The 21000-nt window shown below is 42.8% G+C and overlaps 1 protein-coding gene across 1 annotated transcript; it reads right to left on the bottom strand.

The window, feature by feature from the left end:
• Positions 1–41: 41 nt before the first annotated feature.
• On the bottom strand, positions 42–3899 carry KLHL31 (kelch like family member 31). The gene is made up of 2 exons (XM_007460800.1): positions 2726–3899; positions 42–799 (listed from the first exon to the last, which is right to left on the bottom strand). The coding sequence occupies exons 1-2, from the start codon at positions 3895–3897 to the stop codon at positions 67–69; spliced, it is 1905 nt and encodes a 634-aa protein (XP_007460862.1). The 5' UTR covers positions 3898–3899; the 3' UTR covers positions 42–66.
• Positions 3900–21000: the final 17101 nt, after the last annotated feature.

Below are 21000 nucleotides of genomic sequence, written 5' to 3'. Positions count from 1 at the left end.
TCCTTTGGCTCACTGCTGAACCGCGATGCCTATCTTCTCTCCCCGCGAGCCCGCGGCTCCCCGGGTTCAGATGCTGACGGGCACGGAGGACACCGAGCTGGCGCGGGACTCTCGGGTCACGTGATTGGGCATGGCCAGGGTGCAGCACGACACGCCCACGGTGGCCTCGGGCAGTTCGTCGTCCTCCGTCCACTCGTTGAGCTCGGGGCTGAAGCACTGGATGCACTTCTTGTACTTCCTCTCGCCCTCGTTCCAGCCGCCCAACAGGTAGGCGCGGCCGTGCAGGGTCGAGGCGCCCGCCGTGCTCACGCCCACGGGCAGCGGCGCCGCGTAGCTCCACTGGCCGGTGGCCGGGCTGAAGCTCTCCACGGTTAGCACGTCCACGCGCTCGCCGCGCGGCCCCAGCTGGCTGCCGCCCATCACGTACACGCGCTCGCCCAGCGCCACCGTGCAATGCCAGCCCCGCGGCGTGCTGAGCGCCGGCAGCTCCTGCCACGCATCGCGGGCCGGGTCGTAGGCGCACACGGAGCGCGAGTAGGCGCCGCCGATGTAGCCGCCGGTCACCAGCACGCGGCCGTCGGCCACCGCGCTGGCGTGGCAACAGCGCGCCACCTCCAGGGGCGCCTTGGGCTGCCACTGGTTGGCGGACGGCACGTAGCACTCGAGCGAGGCCAGGCTGCCCTCGGCGTTGCGGCCGCCCACAGCGTACAGGAGCCCGTTGAACACGGTCAGGCTGAAGTGCGTGCGCTTCTGGTTCATGCTGGCCAGGTGGATCCAGGTGTTGAAGCGGGGATCGTATCTGGAAGTGGTAGAGCAAGCGTGACAGCCTTGTGGGCGGCAGCCGGGGAACCCAGGTGACGCCGCCAACCGGGACGTGGGAGGCTCGACACTATCCTTGCGAGGAGGCTGGGGACCCATCTCAGCTCCTCGCCTGGAGGCTGCTAATCCTCTCTCAACCAGTAAAAAAGTGTGACCCTTGGGAAAGGCAGGTCAGGTATAGGTGACTCCCCCTCCTCCCGTTTATAAAAGCAGCTACTGGGAGACCACCCCGCTGAGACCGACCTCCAGTCCCCTTTCCTTCATATTCAAATCCATCATCCTGTAGGATTTAGGGGATGCGCACGTGGAGGAAGGGTGGAAGCTGGGTATTTGTGGAATCGGAGAAGGGAATATGGCCACATTAAAGTCAATTCCACATATCTTCAGACACCAGCCACCCCTAGCTCATTCTCATGGCTTAATCAAGAAAGTTGACTGAGTTCCTACATTCTCACAAACCCCTTCTTGTTCACACACTTCTCCTGGCCATTGCCGCCCGTAAAGCTAAGTCACTAAGTCTTCTGTCATCTGTTTATGAGAACAATAGAACTCATGTCCCAGTGCATCAACAAAGCCTTAACTTTTGATGCTTCTCTATTTTCTAGCACTTATTAGTAGGTCTGACTTTTTAGTGTAGGGGTATATTTTTTTCAGTGTTCAGCATTACAGTTATTATACCATAAGCACTGAAGTCAATACCTCAAAAACAGTGACTTGAGTACAAGTAGTTATCAGCAGGAGGAAAATAAGCACCCATAGTAAACTAACATTTTCCATAGTTCCGAGTATTGTAAACACAGAACTGACTCTGTTTGATGTTCATTCATATTTGTCTCATTTCACCTCCAAATCAAAACTTAACCATAGCCACAGGGATACCGGCTCAGTGCTTTGTGACTGCCTGGAGGGGTGGGATAGGGAGGGTGGGAGGGAGGGAGACGAAGAGGGAAGAGATATGGGAACATATGTATATGTATAACTGATTCACTTTGTTATAAAGCAGAAACTAACACCCCATTGTAAAGCAATTATACCCCAATAAAGATGTTAAAAAAAAAAAAAAAACTTAACCATAGCTATAAATTAAGGGCTAAAAATCAATTGTTTGGATTCGTTTAAATGACACACATGTACATATAATGAAACAATAAAGAATATTTTTTATGATTTACTAGGTGAATTTTCAGATCTTGCTCATTAGTTTTGTTTGCCTTTGAACCACTACCATGATAGAAGCGTGACTTTCTGAACATTTCATGTATATGGAGGTTTACTTTTTTATTATAAATATACAAAAATGATATGCATTTGAATTCCACTTTCTGCAGGATTTATCATGCTTTTACTCTTGTTTACATGTATCAAAAATATTGATGGTATTCAGTCTTTAAAGAAATATTTAACATTAATTAGCTGCCACATTTTTAATGAACTCATTCTAGTTGCCAGTTATAAATCTGAAGTCATCAGTAACAGTCCACTTAAAAAGAAATTTTGTACCATTTTAATCTTTCTTACCACTTAATGTTAAAAACTAAATTTGCACCCAGTTTCTTTCAAAAAGGCAGGGTATTGTGGAGAGCACCCTGACCAGAAATGAGAAAATGTGAATTCTACTTACTAGTGGTGTCACTTCTCTGGGTGTCAAATTTCTCACATGTAAAATCAGAATCATCATATATTCCGTGCTCGCTTCATTGGCTTACTTGGAAAATTATAATGCATAATATATGTGAGTGCACTTTATATAATGTGAAGTGTTATATATATGTAATGTGGCATTATTATTATTATTGATTTACTGAGCCAATGAATTAAGCTAATAGGCATGATTAATTTCATTCTATGTCAGGGCAATTTCCTCGTAATATTGAACGATTTCTATTCCTAATAAAAGAGCCAGTACCTGCAGAAATTGCTGACTGCATGCTTGGCTTGATTTCTTGCATCGTTCTGGTCTTCACCACCGGCCACATAAAGAAATCCATCCATCACAGCCACACACTGATTAAAACTCTTGGCTGGCATCTCTGTAAGCTTGCTCCATCCATTTTCAGGGTCTCTATACAAGACGTCTCTGCTAAGGGACTTCTCAGTAAGGCCTGGACGGCCCCCCACAGTGACAAGCACACGACAGCCCCCTCGGATTCTCGTGCGTCTAGACTGCAGTGTGTTCTGATGATAGGGAAGTAAGTGGTAGTTCATAGCATCTACAAGAAGCTTGTGACAATCAGCATCTTGCATCATTCTCGGTACTGACTGAACATAACTGACCAGGTCTTGCGCAGAGATGGTGCCAAAGCGAATATTGCTCAAAAGATCGGCAGCATATTTCACTCTCTTTTGGTCAAATTCTAACCATTTCATTGCAATCTGGAATGCTACTATTTCAGAAGGCAACTGTAAGTCATCATCCATAAGAAGTTCATTAATTTGCTCAAATGTAAGTTTCATAAACTGATCTGATTCTGCAAATTCAAGGAAGTTATCCCGGATAAACTTTTGGGCTGCTGCCTTTGCATTTCGCAGGGAGTATGTTTCGGCAATGTTAGCAATGTACATGCAATTCTCAACACTCATTTCTTGTATCAGAAAGTCACTGCACATCTTGACAAGGGTATGGATCTGAAGATAAACAGCAGCAGAAATAATGCTTCCTATGGTATACAAGGAGAGAGTGAGCTTTCCAGTGTAGGCGTATGCAATGACCGTGGCCAGGCCCAGCGGTGCGATATCACTGAGATCCACCCTTTGGGCAGAGGGGTCTTTTTTTAGGATGTTGTAAAAGTACTCACTGCAAGAAGCCATCACTGACTTGTGAACGTCAAAGGATTTTGTTTTGGTGCTGATGACTAAGTCGCAAAGGAAGCTCTCCTGCCTCATTTTACTTAAACCTTCCAAGAGGTTGGGGCTGTAAGAAGCATCTGTTAATTCAGAAGAGATGCAGCTAAGGCCATTGCCTCCCTCCAGGAGCCCATTCAAAGCGTTGAGTTTGTTGAGGGGGCTGTCTTCTACAATGATGGTCATCTCATTGATGTTGCCTTTGTTCTTTCTGACAGTCTTCTTTTTGGGGGCCATGGTGGCAACCCTTGCACAGCAAAAAAATTTAAAAAAAAAAAAAAAAAAAAAAAAAAAAAGAGACACGGTTTTATTTTAATTGTGCATTGAACTTTGAAATGCTCCGTTGAGAAACTTTCCTTTTTTAAATAAGACAGTAGTTTTTTAATGGCATAACGTAGATTGATTAAGTCTCAAAACTAGATTTAAAGACACGTTAAACTAGATGCACATCTTATTCACAGTTTACTTCAGCATCGATCATTGTAGACAATTCTAGAAACATTTATATTATCAAATGAGACCTCTCAATAGCTATATGGCCAAGTAATTTTATGTAGCAGAAATGGCCCAATATTCTCTGATCTACCTGTACAGTTATTATGGAATAGTAGTTAAACATCTTTTTAAGGGCTTAGCTTATGTTCGGGAAAAAGTGAATGACAACTACCCTGAAGTTTTTCTCTCTCAATAAAATATTATAACACTAAAATTCAGGAATCTGTGTTAAATGTAGAATATATATTGGAATAAACGTGGCTAACAATCAATGGTTAAGGAATTGTAATGGTAGTCAAGTACTTTCTACTCTACATAGTCACTGAAATAATTTCCAGTTGAATTTCTAAATGACTCACAAACACACACAAACTTACACAAGAACTAGAACAAAGTAGTTTTTAAAAAAATCTTAGAGTAGGAAAGACCCTCTTAGCATAACATAAAATCCAGAAGCATAAAGGGGAAGACTGAAATATCTGAATATTAAAAAAATGAAAACATATATCTATAAAACAGCACCAACTATTTAAAAGACAAGCAACAGACTGTGAAGACAAATATTTGTAACATTTTTGACAGATAAAAGGTTAAAGTGAAGTTAACACAGTATTTTTTTTTATTTATTTTTTGGCCTTGCTGGGAGGCTTGCCGGATCCTAGTTCCCCGACTAGGGATCGAACCTGGGACTCAGCAGTGAAAGCGCCAAGTCCTAACCACTGGACCGCCAGGGAATTCCCTAACGATATTTAAAGGGCTCCTAAAGTTCATAAGTCAAAGGTAATCCAAGTAGAAAGTGGACAAAGACTATGCCTAGGTAACTAGGTTGTTCACAGAAAATAAAATACAAACAGTTAATATTTTTTAAAAGCTAAACTAACAATAATCAGAGAACTGTCAACTGAAATCCAGAGAGCCTTTTAATTTTTTGTCGTCAAATTTTGCTTATCAAGTGGTTAAAATATTCAGAATATCAGATGTTGGTGTGGTACTCTCCATACATTGTTGATGGGAGTATAACTGATACAGTCTTTTGAATAATAATTTAGCAGCCCATTAAGAATAAAAACTATTTTTATGCTTTGACACTAAAGTTCTAAATCTACTAATGTGCCTCTTAGAAATATATGTATATAGATGCTGACATATAAAGGACAGTAACCATTTCCTATTATCAATGTTATAAATATTTGAGCCAGTTTTTAAATCTATAGGAGGTTAGATTTAGCTCTATTACGTAGCTCTGAACAGCTCTAATATTAAATGTAGCCTTAAAATATATTAAGTTTACCAAATAAATACATGGCCCTTAAAGTATCAAAGATTAAATTATTTTAGCCCTTCTCAAAACATTGGGCATAGTCATCAGAAGATGCTACACTTAGACTTTTTTTTTTTTGCGATACGCGGGCCTCTCACTGTTGTGGCCTCATCCGTTGCGGAGCACAGGCTCCGGACACGCAGGCTCAGCGGCCATGGCTCACGGGCCCAGCCGCTCCGCGGCATGTTGGATTTTCCCAGACCGGGGCACGAACCCCCGTCCCCTGCATCGGGCAGGCGGACTCTCAACCACTGCGCCAGCAGGGAAGCCCCACTTAGACTTTTAAATGGATTTTATCTATAGCCGTTCACTTTCTTGTGAAATTACTGGTGTTACTTTTTTCATTTTTATTTTTTATTGAAGTATAGTTGATTTACAATGTCGTCTTAGTTTCAGGTGTACAGCACAGTGATTCAGAATATATATATTATTTTTCTGATTCTTTTCCCTTATAGGTTATTACAAAACATTGAGTGTAGTTCCCTGTGCTACACAATAGGTCCTTGTTGGTTATCTATTTTATATATAGTAGTGTGTATATTTTAATCCCAACCTCCTAATTTATCCTTCCTTCCCTTTTCACTCTTTGGTAACCATAAGTTTGTTTCCTATGTCTGTGGATCTATTTCTGTTTTGTAAATAAGTTCATTTGTATCTTTGTTTGTTTGTTTTTTTTTTGTTTTTTTAGTTTCCACATAGAAGTGATATCATATGATACTTGTCTTTCTCTGTCTGGCTTACTTCACTTAGTATGATAATCTCTAGGTTCATCCATTTTTTTTTTTTTTAATTTTAAAAATAACAAAATCAGTATGTGTAGTTCAGCAACTCACAGTTTGCTTTATATCATTCCAGATAATTGTATATGCTTATGCAAACTTATATTTGCATAGTTTGAGCAGTGGTGTGCTAGTAAATCAACTCTCCAGGGGGGGAAAATACCCCTTATTTGTAGGGTGCTAATTTCTTTAGTACAAATACACTGGTTGTGGTTGGTTTTAAGCTACCAACAACCAGTTTGCTAAATTCCTGAAAATGTAAATTGGTTCTCATGAGCTCCAGCATACCACTATAAGAGAACTTGTACCAAAACAAGTTTATGCTGTATTATTCAGCAGTTTGCTTTTTTCACTTGGATGTACTCATGTACATCTTTCCATATCAGCACATACATAAATTTATATCATTGTCCCTAACAGCTGCATAGATTCCCATAGTAAGGATATATAAAACTTGTTCAATTATTCTCTTGTTGATGCACATTTAGATGTTTAGGTGTTTTATAGTTTTTGAGGGGTGGTGGTGGTGGTGGTGGTGGTGGTGGTGGTGGTGGTGTGTGTGTGTGTGTGTGTGTGTGTGTGTGTGTGTCTGTTTTGTCTCACTGTTGAGTTCATCCTGAGGGGTAAAACTTAGCTTTGATCCCCCTTGAAAGTCTTTAGTTTAATTATTGGAATAGATGTTAAAAACAATTCCATAACCTTTCTATTGTGTTTGTTCCTGTTCTTTTCCATGTGGAAGGAGAGTAGCAAGTAGGTAGGAAACAGAGAAGGTCTTTAGCTTTGCCAGGGCTTTTTTTCTTCCTCCTTAAGCTCTGTCATATTCACATTTGTTTTTGTTTACAAGACTGTAGCACATTTGTCCTTCCTCATTCTTTCTTGCAGGCAAAGCCACATGCATCCTTACCTTGTGAAACAGATTTTCAACCCACCATCATTTTAGTCTTCAAATGCATTTGACTTAGGTGGTAAGTCCCCTTGTTGGATTTTTCTGGGGAAAATTTAAAAAATTTTGTTCAGCAAGTAGTTATCAGACACCTGTTGCTGTGTGGGCGGCACTGTACTGGGAATGATGGAGCAATACAATATGTAATTTGTGTTAAATAGATAAACAATGAAAAGTACAAAATGACAACAAGAAAGTAGGGAATTGCAGCAGAGTAACTTAAAAAAACAAAACAAAACAAAACAAAAACCCAGTAGATTCTACCAGTAGGAGCACAAATGTGTTTTTGGAAATAGCCCTATTTTCCTGGAGGAAGTCCTATGGGCAATTTTTTACTCATTTGGACGTCGGGCTTATAACCACTCATTGTTTTGGAGGAAATCCTGGGAATTAAACAATACGCTTGTAAATAATTCATGAGTCAAAGAAGAAATTAGACAGTATTTCAAACTGAATGAGAATGAAAATGAAAATACAATGTAAATACCAGCTCCACTACTTATCTGAGCTGTGAGTTTCTATAGATTACTAACCTCTTAGAGTCTCCACTCCACTGACTTACCTCTAAAGTAAAGATAATAATGGTGCCTGCCTGTCGGGTGGTCCATGAAAGCTTAGTAAGAAATGTCTGTACAGCATTTAATAGGGTGTCTTGCAAAATGTGAATGTTCAAAAAATTTGAATTGTTTTCATTAAAATCAATAACCTTCTTAGATGTGTTTTAGGGAATGAAGGAAGTAACCTGTTTAAGCTTTGGGGTGGAGCCAATCAGAGAAAGTGGCCACAGGATGGAGATGCAGTCATGGGGATCAAGAGTAGATTTCTGGAACAGCTAAACATTTGTAAGGGATTTTTGAAAATGCCAGGGAGAGAAATGGAACTCATGCAATGACACAGGCTGAAGAACAGATTATTTACTTTGCTATGAATGAGCAAGGTAACCCTGGAAATTTAAGAAACTTGGGACATAGGTTATGTCAGGAAAATAACAGATTATATAGAACAGATTGAATGTATGAACCTGGACTTCAGATTTCAAATGAAAGGAACTGTTTTGTTGGAGCGGGGTTAGGATGGGAAGATTTGTAGATAACAGGAATCTTGCCAGTTCCAGGAATGAAAGGTTTTTAAGAGGAGTAGGTATAGGAGGGGGAAGCAGAGGAAATGCCTGTTGTGGAAGCAGGGAGGGGGTGACTCAGCACGGGATGTGCAGACGAAGAAGACAGCTGGAGTGAGGGAGACAGGTAGGCAGGTAACATGAGGATACAGAAAGGATGCTGGATGCCAGGAAGGGTATGAACTTGATGAGTTGCTATGCAATTAAGAAGGATTAAGGAACCTCCAGGAAGGAGAGGGCGCGCTGAGGCCCTAGTGAAATCAGTCAAATTTCCTCCACGGCTTCCTTCTGTTACTTTCTGTTGCTGCCTTCTCTTTCCTCCATGGTCTGACCTTCTTGCTGCCCCTGGTGTTCCCATGGAAACCCTAATGACCCTTTATCTGAATTCTCTTGCCCTTGTCCCATTTCTCCAGGGCCCTACTGGGTGACACATTAGCTAGTCTGACAGATGATCCAAGCTAATCCATCAGTGGGCAAATCTACTCTTTCTGCCAGATCTGCATGTTTTTTGGAGTTTTTTTTCTCAGTGTACTCCAATGACTCACATACAAATTTCTAACAGAGCTACCACTGTGGAACATATACGCATATTCTTTAAACTAATATTATATTATTATTTAAATAATATTTTAACATTAATCAAATTACATTAATTTAATCTTAATATTATTAATTAATATTTTAAATATATATATTTTTTCTTAATAAGAGAGGGTTTTTAGAATCCTCAAAATCACTGTGTAAAGGTAACTGGCTTCTTTAGGTCTGAGATTCAGGAGACCATTTAAGAGAGTTTTGAAATCAGAGCCTGCAGACCACTTCCTGGTGGCCATATTTCCCCAGATATGCTCATAAATTCAGTCTTTCTCTACTAGAACTGCCATTACATCCTGTTCCTAGGTCTGCACCTCGAAGGTGAGGCTCTCCATCCACCCGCCCAGGTGTTCTCAGTCTGGGCCATATTCCTCCAATAACATGCTGCAGACCCCTCAGAGGAGTCTGGGGACCAGGCTCACTCCTTGGAAGCTGGGCCAGGCTCTGATGTTGTCCTCTAGGCTGCAGAGGTGTTCACTGCTCCCTACATCCCAAGAAATGCTCTTCCTCTGGCCCTGCTCTTCCATCTCCCAGGGAGGTGGGGCTCCGGCCATGGCTTTTCTCAATTTAAGGCAAGTATGGTAGGAGAGCTACAGGGTGTGCTCCAGTCCCTGCTGCAGAGAAGACCAGCTCCCTCTTCATGGATGATCAAAACCCAGAGGCTATGTTCTCACAGGGCAGACTGGGAAGCCTTTGATGACTCTCTAGGACCCTCACACTGAGGCCTTTCTGACATGTCACACTGGGTACACACACACACAAACACACACACATACCCCATGCCAATTGACCAACCAACCAGCATTTTTCTACAATCACACTTGAATGAAAAGCAAAGGCAGCCTTAAAGGAAAGAAGTTATAAGAGGGCAGCCTAAGGACTCATGAATGGAAGGAAAGGGGAACAGTTTAACTCACTTCCATTTACTCATCTGGTCACGGTGCTGGGCTGCCAGGCTGATGGTGTGGGCTTGTAGAGGGATGATTAGAAAACAATGGAATATTCACAGAAACGTACTACTCAGCTCCAAGGTCACATATGAACAAGTAGCCAAAGCAATTTGCACAGAAGTCTCATTGTCTTTTCAATTATAACATATATAATTTTTACAGTTATACAAATGTTCACTATGCACCCCTGGGTCATATTGTAAATGATTACAAATGGTGGTCACAGTGATACCAAAACGTGGCTACGAGGAAGAGGCAGTGGTTACAACGAATTGCCTGTACATGTTCTTATACAATCCAGAGTGTAACCTGGTGTTGAGTAATCCATTTCGAAAGCATTCCATTCTTATTGATTCAGTAAGCTGGATGGGGCTTTCACTTACTCTTGTTGTTTTCAAAGCTTTTTGTCTTTTTCTTTTCTCCCGCCCCGGGCTTGGTAGCTGGGCAGTCGCTGTGATTTCCACACCCCAGGGAGGGCTTTGACTGGGGTCACGGTCAGTCTGCACGGGGTTTGCATGGTGAGAGGACCAGCCTATCTGAGCTGCCTGCAACTGGGACAGTTTCAAGACTGTTTCTACGTTTTTCCTGAAGCACAAAGGGCATGATTCTCCTTCCCCAGCCAGGGGACTCTAGTGAGTTGCCCCCTTGGGATCAAAAAAGAGCTTTACAGGTGCCCCGGGACCGTTAGTGGCCCTGCCGCAGCAGGACATGCTGGACAGCGCAGGTCGGATGAGCGGCTATTTGGAGGCACTGCAGTGCCCCCTGTACCTTCCCCTTCTGAGTAAAAGAGGAGACTGCACAGAGTGCAGAAGGTTGTGGAAGGCTCCCCAGGCTATCGGAGCTATCCCTTCATTCTGTGGAGGGAGCGCAGGGAATTCTTCTCTGGTCGTGGACCCCACGCCTCCTTCCCTCCCCGCTCCATCCACTAGCACCCAGAGCAGCCTCCCAGGTCCCCTGGAAGAGCTGCCTATTAGAAAGTGGCAGAAGGGCAACAGAGGCACAATTCCACGCCCTCCTCCCACTGCCCACTGGCTGTCTTGGCTCTCGTGTCATTTCTATGATGATAATGTCGTGTATTCAACACATGATAACAGCTGGGCAGTTAGGTGAGCCGTCAAATTTGCCGTGATCTTCTGTATTTGCCAATTTAAGCATGTGAATAATTAATTCCTAAATAGAAATCACCAAGCATGAATCTAGACTATGTATTCAATGTAAACAATTACTTTCATTTCTACCTAAAATAATAATTGTAGAGCTAGCATGTATAAATTGAGGAATAACTGTGTGCTGAGCCTAGGTAAATACTTGACATGATTTTAGTTTTTTAAATTTAAGCATCATGAAAATTCTAAAAGGCAGGTAATATCATGTTCATTTTACAAATGAAGAAATTAAGGTTCAGAGAGAATTTTATAAACATATCCAAGGTCACACTATGGGTATATAATGTGTAGTAGGGCAAGGATTCAAACCCAGATTGAACCCTGACCCCCTATATAGCCCTTATACCCAGGGCAGGGTGAAATCTGTCGCATGTTAAAAAGCTAACTCCTTCCAACATGGGAAGATTGAGATTGAGTGAGGTGGAACTCAAATTTATAAAATCAAAGTTTGGATATGGAGGACATGAAATAGTTCTTTATAGCTCCAAACACTGAAATAAATGAGCTGCCCTTTTAATTGTAAGACAGATTCGTTTGGGGACAATCAGAGCCTGTGGGTTTATTTATCCTATTAGGGGTTGTAAGTCTATGAAACTAGTAGTTTGGATAAGCCAAAAACAGAAGTAGGTTCAAGGAGATCTTGTATGAATTTGTTGATCAGAGAATCAGACACCTCCTTTTCAGTGTTAGGTTGAATATGGAATTATCAATTTTTGTTTAAAGACAAATATTATCAATTTCTGATGGCTCAACTTAGCTAGAGGCCTGCTATCTATAACATATACACACTCTATACATAAAGCTAACTTCTATTTTCCAAACCTGGATACAGGATGTACGGACCCTGCGCTAAGATTTTTGGTTTTGGTTTTGTTGAAAATTTTCGTAAAATAGCTCTTTCTTTTACTTGTCTTTTGTGTGTGTACGTTAAGATTGCAGGAAGTGGGGTTAGAAATCTAGTTTGTAAGACTAATGTCCCTTTGGTTGTCACAGAACTGAGAATTGGGTTTTGATGTTAATTTTGCTCTAACCATTTGAAAGACCTATGGCAAAACATTCAACTTTTTAGGATTTCAGTTTAATCATCTGTCAGATGAGATGTGTACCTTTCATTTGTAAAATTTTACAGCGAGTTAAAAATAAACAGCTGGCTTTTGCTGTCAGAATTGTCAAAGTCCGGTCTGTATCACTCCTCCCCACTTCCCCTCGCCCCCGCAATATGGCCTTTTAGAACCCTAGCATCAACTCATGATCAGATATGGATGAACCAACAGAGACGGGGGATTCTCCATCTGCAAGTCATGCATTTGGGTCTGAGTTGCCAAATTTAGTAAATAAAAATATAAGATCTCCAGATAAATTTGAATTTTAGAAAAACCACCCATCTATTTTAGTATTTAAATATATCCCAGGTGATATTTGGGACACACTTATAATAAAGACTGGTTTGTGGTTTATCTGAAGTTCAGTGTACTTGGGTGTCCTGTATTTTATCAGGCAACCCTTTTCTGGGTTGGGTTTCAGGTGAGCCCAGGAATTCCATGAACATTTCTGGAATATTATGAAAACATGTTGTGCATGTGTGTTTATGTGTATTTTTCTATAAAGTGGGCCCAGAGCTTTCAGAGGTTCACAAAAAGGTCCATAACCCCAAATAGATCCAGAACCGTTGGACTGAAATGAGGCTGCCAAGACATGGTAACATAATTCTACCCTCTTCTACAAGGGGGCAAGTCCATGTGACAGGATCACACCTGTCCCTCCTGGCCTGAAACAGATTTCAGATGAAAACTCCTAGAACCAATTACAGAAAAGAACTGTCACTGTATAAGTAAGAGCATTCTCTTTCCTGCTGCCCTCCACCCCGGCCTCCTGGGAGAGACTGTACCCAGGGCAAGCTGGGAAGCCATGTGTGCGAAAGTGTCACTGTCACTCTCATGCCAGAATGAGCTGGGGTCCCAGAAGGTCTTCTTGCCAAGGGGGCGTCAGCTGCGTCCGCTCCTGGTCACCGCCACATTCCAGCCCCCCCCGTGTGTCGGCTGGCAGCCTGACCCCGGAATAGAAACACCCAGCCTCTGCCTCTTGCCATTTTCAGTGAAGCCCAACTTTAGGGGCCTTTTCTACTTTACTGTTTCATTTCCAAAATGATTTCTAGCATAAAACATATGTCAGCATTGCCGTAGGTACACATTTGGAACAAAAACTTGTTTCACAGTTAAATTAAAAGCTGTTCTTTTTTTGCAGAAGGGATTTTGTCAATAGGTTCTATTTCTGGAGATTCAAAGAGTTGTCTGATTTGTTTGCTACCCATTTCAACAAAACTGATTACATTTTATCTAAACTTATCAGATACTAAATGTTCGTGACGGTTCCTGATAAAAATGGAGGTGAAACTCTAAACTTTATGAACAAAACCCAAGAATTTTATTTTCCCCCTCCCCTCTCTATAAAATAGAGGAAGAAAAACCTACATTAGGCTTTAGAGACTTAAAATTATTGCTAGAAATTACAAGTCACTTTACTTTCATAAGGCATCCTTAGCATGCATTTCTATTGCTATGACATTCTTCTCATCGATCGCATCCCTTGGATTTCAAGAAGATGTATTCTGGCTCCAACAGGAGGATCTGACCCAGCTGTAGACCACTGTCAATGAAATCGCTCTACCACCGCGAACGCAGACGCCCCTCCCTCCCCGCCCCCCACCATTCACACCTCAGGATTAGAAGACCAGAATTGGAGATTGAGGCGCCAGGTCCTTACCGTCCTCTATGAGGGGCGTCCCCGACTTGTGATGGTGAAGTTTCAGCAGCAGATTCCTTCTGAGAAGCAATCTGTGGAGAGAGAGACAGGGAGAAGGAAAACCCGTTGGGGAACCACCAGCAGCCACCTGACGCGTCCCAGCAGCAGCAGTTTTTAGAGTGACCTCTTGCCGTCCCTCTGGCTGCAGCGCCGCCGAGCCTGCGCTCTGAGCCCTCCTCCCCCGCTTTGGCTTCAATTTCAGGCCACCCCGGGGCAGAGGGCGGAGCCCTGGTTGGTGGAGAGGGCTTGGGTTTCTTGACCTGCTCAGTATTTAAAAACAAGAAAGTCAAGAACTCAATCAACCTGGGAGTGAGGAAAGAAAATTAACTAGGTGGGTATTTAATTGTTGGAAGCAGATTAGTGTGTGTACTTGGTAAGAGAAAGGGAAGGTTGTGGATAAAAATGAGCTACTAGAAAGGTTAATAGCCTGGTCACTTCAGGTCCTTTGAGAAGATTGGGTTTTTAAATAGACTGTTCTTTAGAAAAGGAACTTGGGGTAGCTCACATATGGCACCAGTATCACTGGAGTCATCGTACAGTTCAACAGAGTAAGGTTCATGACCGGTCTCTATTATCCGGTGAGCCACAGGGAGGCCTGAGATGAACACACACTCCAGCACACATGCAGCTTGGGGAAATACTTTGGCAACACTTCCTGTGGAAAAAAAAATGTAGAGGGTTATAACTGACCACAAGCTTTAAATAGGCACCAAGAGTGTGAAGTGGCTGCTAAAAAAGTTACCCTGATATTAGGCTGCAATAAAAGAAAAATAGATCATAGAAAATAAATGTTCTAATTATTCTTCATTAGTCAGATCATGCATTCAGCATTGCTTGGCCGCTGTGGCATACTAAGAAGTTTTTCTGTATCCTGAAGGAAGTGGCTGGAAGGAAGCTGGGCATATTGGGACCATCTGCAGAAAAGGAGAACTAAGAGAGGACTTAGGAGAAGTGAGTCTCCTGGGTGCAAGTGTTTTGGGGGCTGTTGGGTAGCAAGGGGATTCAATTAAAATTTTTGTAGCTTAAGGTGTCAAAAATTAGGCCCATGGGTAGAAACTCCAGGGGAAAAAATTAAAAATAAGGAAGGAGAACTCTGATGACAAATGGGTTCTAGTGATGAAAAGGAACCAGTTCCCTATGATTAGAAGGGTGCACGTAAAAAAAGCTATAGCACTGAGGTGACACGGAGGAGATTCTTGTTCACATTGGATCATCTCTGGTGTCTTTCCAGCTCTAAAACCCTATGATTCTATATGTATTTGCCTCTAGCTCTCCTGACCCCTCTCAACTCATTGGATAACATCTTAGTTACCACTTCTATTTGAATTCCAGCCAGCTTTAAAAACAATTTTTTAAATATTATATTGGAGAATAGATGATTAACAACGTTGTGTTAGTTTCAGGTGTACAGCACCAGCCAGCTTTTTTGTAGGAAAAACTCTTTGGATTTTTTAAAATGTACTTCCACCCATAGATCTCCAGCCCAGAATGTGTTAGAAGTAAATCAAAGAAAGCTCTTTATTCTATGGTTGACATAAAGCTAATGGAGGACAACTCACTCCAAAATGATCCTTCTTATTTCTACCTCCTTGAGTCCAACAAAGAACCAGAGCACTCAACTCTACTCTTACTGTGATAAAAAGCCAGCCTTGGGGCTCCCCTGGTGGCGCAGTGGTTGAGAACCTGCCTGCTAATTCAGGGGACACGGGTTCGAGCCCTGGTCTAGGAGGATCCCATATGCCGCGGAGCAACTAGGCCCGTGAGCCACAACTACTGAGCCTGCGCGTCTGGAGCCTGTGCTCCGCAACAAGAGAGGCCGCGATAGTGAGAGGCCCATGCACCGCGATGAAGAGTGGCCCCCACTTGCCACAACTGGAGAAAGCCCTCGCACAGAAACAAAGACCCAACACAGCAAAAATAAATAAATAAATTAATAAACTCCTACCCCCAACATCTAAAAAAAAAAAAAAAAAAAAGTCATCCTTATATCAGTATTTATGATGATGGAAAGGGCCGTCAAGAGGTAGGTGTGGGGACCAACATTATTGTCTTCAAGGGTTCAAGACTGTTAATTTCAGTTCAGGTTGTCCACGGGAACAACCCTGAGATAATTCTTTCAATAGAATATTATTTGAGATCGAGGTATGAACCCAAGTGGAAGAATAAATGGCAGAAATGGAAAATCTAAGAGACACTTCAATTGAAAAACATTCACAGAGTAGCTGCACATGCCAGGATTCAACTACTGCTGCAGTTGGTGTACTGGAAATAGGGGGCATGGAACATGGGTAGAAAAGGAGCCTGGACAGGAGGCTGTAGTGTATAAGATATTCGATCTTTTTTTTAATTGCAGTAGAGCCGATTTACAATGCTGTGCCAATCTCTGCTGTACAGCAAAGTGACTCAGTTTTACACACATATAGACATTCTCTTTAATATTCTTTTCCATTAAGGTTTATCCCAGGAGATTGGATATAGTTCCCTGTGCTATACAGTAGGACCTTGTTGTTTATCCATTCTATGTGTAATAGTTTGCAACCCCAAATTCCCAGTCTATCTTTCTCCCTACCCCCTTCCCCCTTGGCAACCACAAGTCTGATCTCTATGTCTGTGTCTGAAGAAATGTGGTCTTTATTCTTAAAGCAATGGGGACCTACGTGTTGAAGTTTATTTTAACAAAAAGATGGCCATGATGAGATTGGTATTTTGGAAAGAATGCTGTGGCATTTGGGGAGTATAACCTTTGTAGAATATAGAGCTTTAGAAAGAGATTGAAAATATTAGGTGAGTTATCAGCAAAGACTAGGGTAGAGTAGGTGGTAGTGGTGACGGAGAACATGGGCTAGGATTGCCCAGCAGGATAGAAGGCCCAGTTGAGGTCAATGGCCGTGACTGTTGGTCTGAGACCTGTCAGCCTGCTTGTGTGTTCTTCTTAAGCCACGTCCAACTGCAGAGAAACCAGAGAGCTGGATTTAACTGGAGAAGGGGTTTTGCAATGTGGGTAATTTATTTGTTTCCATTGCTAGTGCCCACCTCTCCTTCACCAACCTCCCCTGATCCTCTGCCACAGACCAACTCAAATGTAAGCTCCATGAGGGCAGGGATCTTTATCTGTTTTGTTCACTGATGAGTCCCAAGTGCCTAAAACAGTGCCTGGCACATAGTGGATGATGAGTCATTGTTTATTAGCTGACTAGGTGAATAAATGAATGAATAAATAAATTTTGAATGAGTAAGATGAAGTTAGAGAACAAGAGAATTGAGAGTGTATGCTGAGAAGTATTATAATGACAGACCACACAACTGAGCTGAATAAGGATGGATATGAAGTCCCGAGGGCAGGGAATTATTCTTGTTAATTGCCGCAACCGCAGAACCAAGACAATGCCTAGCACATAATAGGTACTCAATAAACATTTGTTGCATAAAAATATAATACTGACTACACAATAAATTACAAAGATGAAAAGTATTGTGATATTTTGCTTTTTACTCATCCTAGTTGTCTCCTACAACAATTCACAGGGATTCTCTAGCTAAAACGTGTCTTTTAAAAAAGCTTTTATAGCTGAAAGAATCACTGGACAATAACCCATGGTCCCCAAAGTATATGTATCTGCTGTATATTATAGCTCTGATCCCTTAGCCAGTTCTCAATTCCTACTCTTAGTAGGAAGTCATTTAGAATGCTGCTGCTCAAACTTTAATGGATATAGGAATTACCTGGAAACCTTGTTAGATAGCAATTCTGACCAGGCACATCTAGAGTGGGGCCCAAGATGCTGCCTTTCTAACTAGCTCACAGGTAATGCTGATGCTGCTGGTCCAAGGACCACACTTTGAGTAGCCTCGGGATCAAGAGCTGGAGGCTTTGGGACAGCCAGCAGTGGCTTCCACGGTTCTGTGGGGGCAGCTGTGGTGACTGAATCTCTTCTTGGCTGTGGCTCTGGCTGCAAAGCCCCTGTTTGCTCTTTCCTTTCCCCGGCCTGTTTCTCTGGTCTTCCAACAGTGATTCCCTGAGCTGCACGGGATCTAATTTTTTTTTTTTTTTATGTTTTCTTTTTTTAAATTTTCTTTCTTTTTTTTTTTTTTTAAATTGAAGTATAGTTGATTTACAATGTTGTATTAGTTTCAGGTGTACAGTACAGTGATTCAGTTTTACATATATATATATATATATATACACACACACACACACACACACACACACACACACACACATACACATACATACATATATATATTCTTTTTCAGATTCTTTTCCATTATAGATTATTACACGATATTGAGTATAGTTCCCTGTGCTGTACAGTAGGTCCTTGTTGATTATCTGTTTTATATATAGGAGTATGTCTCTGTTAATTCCAAACTCCTAATTTATCCCTCTCCTCCCCACCCCCCCTTCAATAGACTCCCTTCCTCTTTAGTTATGTGGTTTACTAGCTCAGGAGCTCATGAAATGAGGAGAAGCGAGAAGCTGGGGGCAGGCCATCTGGAAGATGGGGAGTCAGGGAGATGAGAGCTGAGCTGCACAACATGAACTGGAGTCTGTGGGGGAAAAGGAGCCCTGGAGGACTTTCTGATGGCCAGTGGCTGAAGTACCTGGAACAGCAAAAGTGCCTCATGATCTGTTTTCAGTGGTTTGCATTCTGAGGGGTGAGGACTCTCCATGGCACAGAAGTTTCGGTAAAGCCTGCTCTTCATAAACACTGGGTGGGTGTTTTGAGCGGAAATCAATGAAGCGTCACCCAGGTGGGCAGAGATGACAGGAGAGCTATGGAGGTAGGCTGTGATGGAATGTCCAACAGAGGGGTCACTTGGGGTCAGAGGTGACAGACACAAGCCTAAGGCCCTGGGCCAGTCCCTGAAATGCAGGTGAGGGCATGGAACTTCCTAGTGGCAGTGACTTTGAGAGGTCAAGCCAATTTTATTTAAATATCAGGGGACTTTCCTGGTGGCACAGTGGTTGGGAGTTTGCCTGCTGGTGCGGGGGACACAGGTTTGATCCCTGGTCTGGGAAGATCCCACATGCCGCAGAGCAGCTAAGCCCGTGCACCACAACTACTGAGCCTGTGCTCTAGAGCCTGTGAGCTACAACTACTGAGCCCACACGCTGCAACTACTGAAGCCCGTGTGCCTAGAGCCCGTGCTCTGCAGCAAGAGAAGCCACCGCAACGAGAAGCCCACGCACCGCAATGAAGAGTAGCCCCCGCTCGCCACAACCAGCATGGTGCCTGATACCTGATCAATGCTCAAGAAAGTTTGTCATTCTAGGAATTTGCTTGTATTAATAACACACTAGCTCTAGAATAAAACAAGACTGAAACAAGTTTAAACAAGACCCCAAAGATTAGCTTCTCATTTTTCTCATTAGCTACATTGTCAAAAAAACAAGAACAAAAACTTTCTGTGACCCTTGGAAGTAATTTAAGATGGAGCTAAGAGGTTGAGAAGAAGAGAAAAGAGAGCAAAGAGAGAGGATTCCTCTGAAGGAAGTTCTTGGGAGAGCTATGGCATTTTTCCCTTTTGGGGGTAGGGGGAGAAGTGTGTGTCCTCCCTTCTCAATCCAAGTGAGAAAGGCTTTGAGGGAGTCACTTCAGGTGCTTGATCTGTGTCCTCTGGAATTCAGTGGACTAGTGTCTGAACTCTGAGGATGGCTGTTTAGGTTGCACACTGTACAAGTCTACAGGTCCCATTCACAGAGATGACAATGTTTATAACCTGTAAAACTGTGCTTGAACTCCCTGGGTGTCTGACTCTCCATGAGGCTATTGTGGCTGGAGCTGCAGTTAAGTAATAGCACTGGGAGCAAGCTGTACTTTTTCCAACAATGGGACAAGGAGGTAAATGCTTTTCTGATTGATTGTGTGAGTTCTTGGGAGGGACCTGGCCTGGAGCCTTCTTTTCTTAAGAAGGATTGCCCAAAGAAAAGGCTTTCTAGAAGCCTGAGGGTTGAGCTCTGGTGAAAGTGGGCAGGCCGAGGAGCTACGCTGTCATCATGGAGTTCCCAGTGGGGATTCTTATGAGGGAAGCACCTTGTAACAGAGTCAGCCCTGAATGCCAAGTCCAATGAGCAGCAGCTCCAGACCAGAGGCATCATCCACAGAAGACTGTGCCCTTCGTCCTAACCCTCTTGCCCTGGGCCCAACGTGGAGGGGTGGGAAAGGCAGCTAGTGAGGGAAGGCAGTGGAAGAGGAAAGATGCCCGCCTGCCCTGATGGCCCCTGTGCCCCTGACCCCCAGGACTCCCACTCCACGCTCCTTGGCCTAAATCAGGCCTCAGCTCAGGGAAGGGAAAAATTTTGAAATTTGATTATTATACTAAACTGAACATTATTAATTACTAAAACAAGACTTTTCTAAAGACCAAAGGTGACCTCAGGACATTACCGCCCACCCAAGGGTGACTGAGACTTCACACAAGGACAGGGAAAGAACCAGCCCATACAGCCACTGCAAAGCAACAGAGGCTGGGGAGCAGACCTCAAAGTTTCTCTTTGTACCCTATTGAGCACCAAGCCTTCCTAACCAGACCACGTGCGAAACCCTTCAAGAGATGCCTATCAATTCCTGAAGCATCTTATTTACGCTTGAAACTTAAAAATGTACACTCACCCCCAATTTTTCAATGTACAGCCAAGGTCTTTCGTGTGAGCACAGGTGAATAGATCTTTCTTTAACTTACCCACAAAACATTGACTGTGAGTTCCAATTTTGGTTTCCTTATACTGGATTGAAAATTTTGAGAAACTTGCAAGGAGACCTAAATATAGTTATAAATGTATATGATTTCTTTTCTCTTGTCTTATACAGTTGTCTCATCCACACCCATTTTTAGAAGCTTGCATTTAACTGTGTTTTAGAAAGCATTCAATTTAGCGTTTCATAGAAACAACAACCTTCTTTTTGTACTAATATTTCAATTGGTTCACATAATATTTAATTAAATTATTTAATTAAATTATTAAATTCCGTAACAGGTAGTTCTGGCATGAACAGGCTTGGGGACTCACCCAGCTGCCTCTTGGTAAACACATGGTTGAACCTGTGCCAGCAGAAGCCAGGGTGTGCTGGAGGACAGCCACTGCTGAGAGCCTCTGTGCATCCCGAGCGTGGCCTGCACATCTCAGGGACCGGAAAGCGTGGATGCTCTGCTGAGCTGGCAGGTGGAGGT

The sequence above is a fragment of the Lipotes vexillifer genome, unplaced genomic scaffold, assembly GCF_000442215.2.
Source record: "Lipotes vexillifer unplaced genomic scaffold, Lipotes_vexillifer_v1.1 scaffold921, whole genome shotgun sequence".
Lineage (NCBI taxonomy): Eukaryota > Metazoa > Chordata > Mammalia > Artiodactyla > Lipotidae > Lipotes > Lipotes vexillifer.
This window is presented reverse-complemented; position numbering and strand designations above follow the sequence as displayed.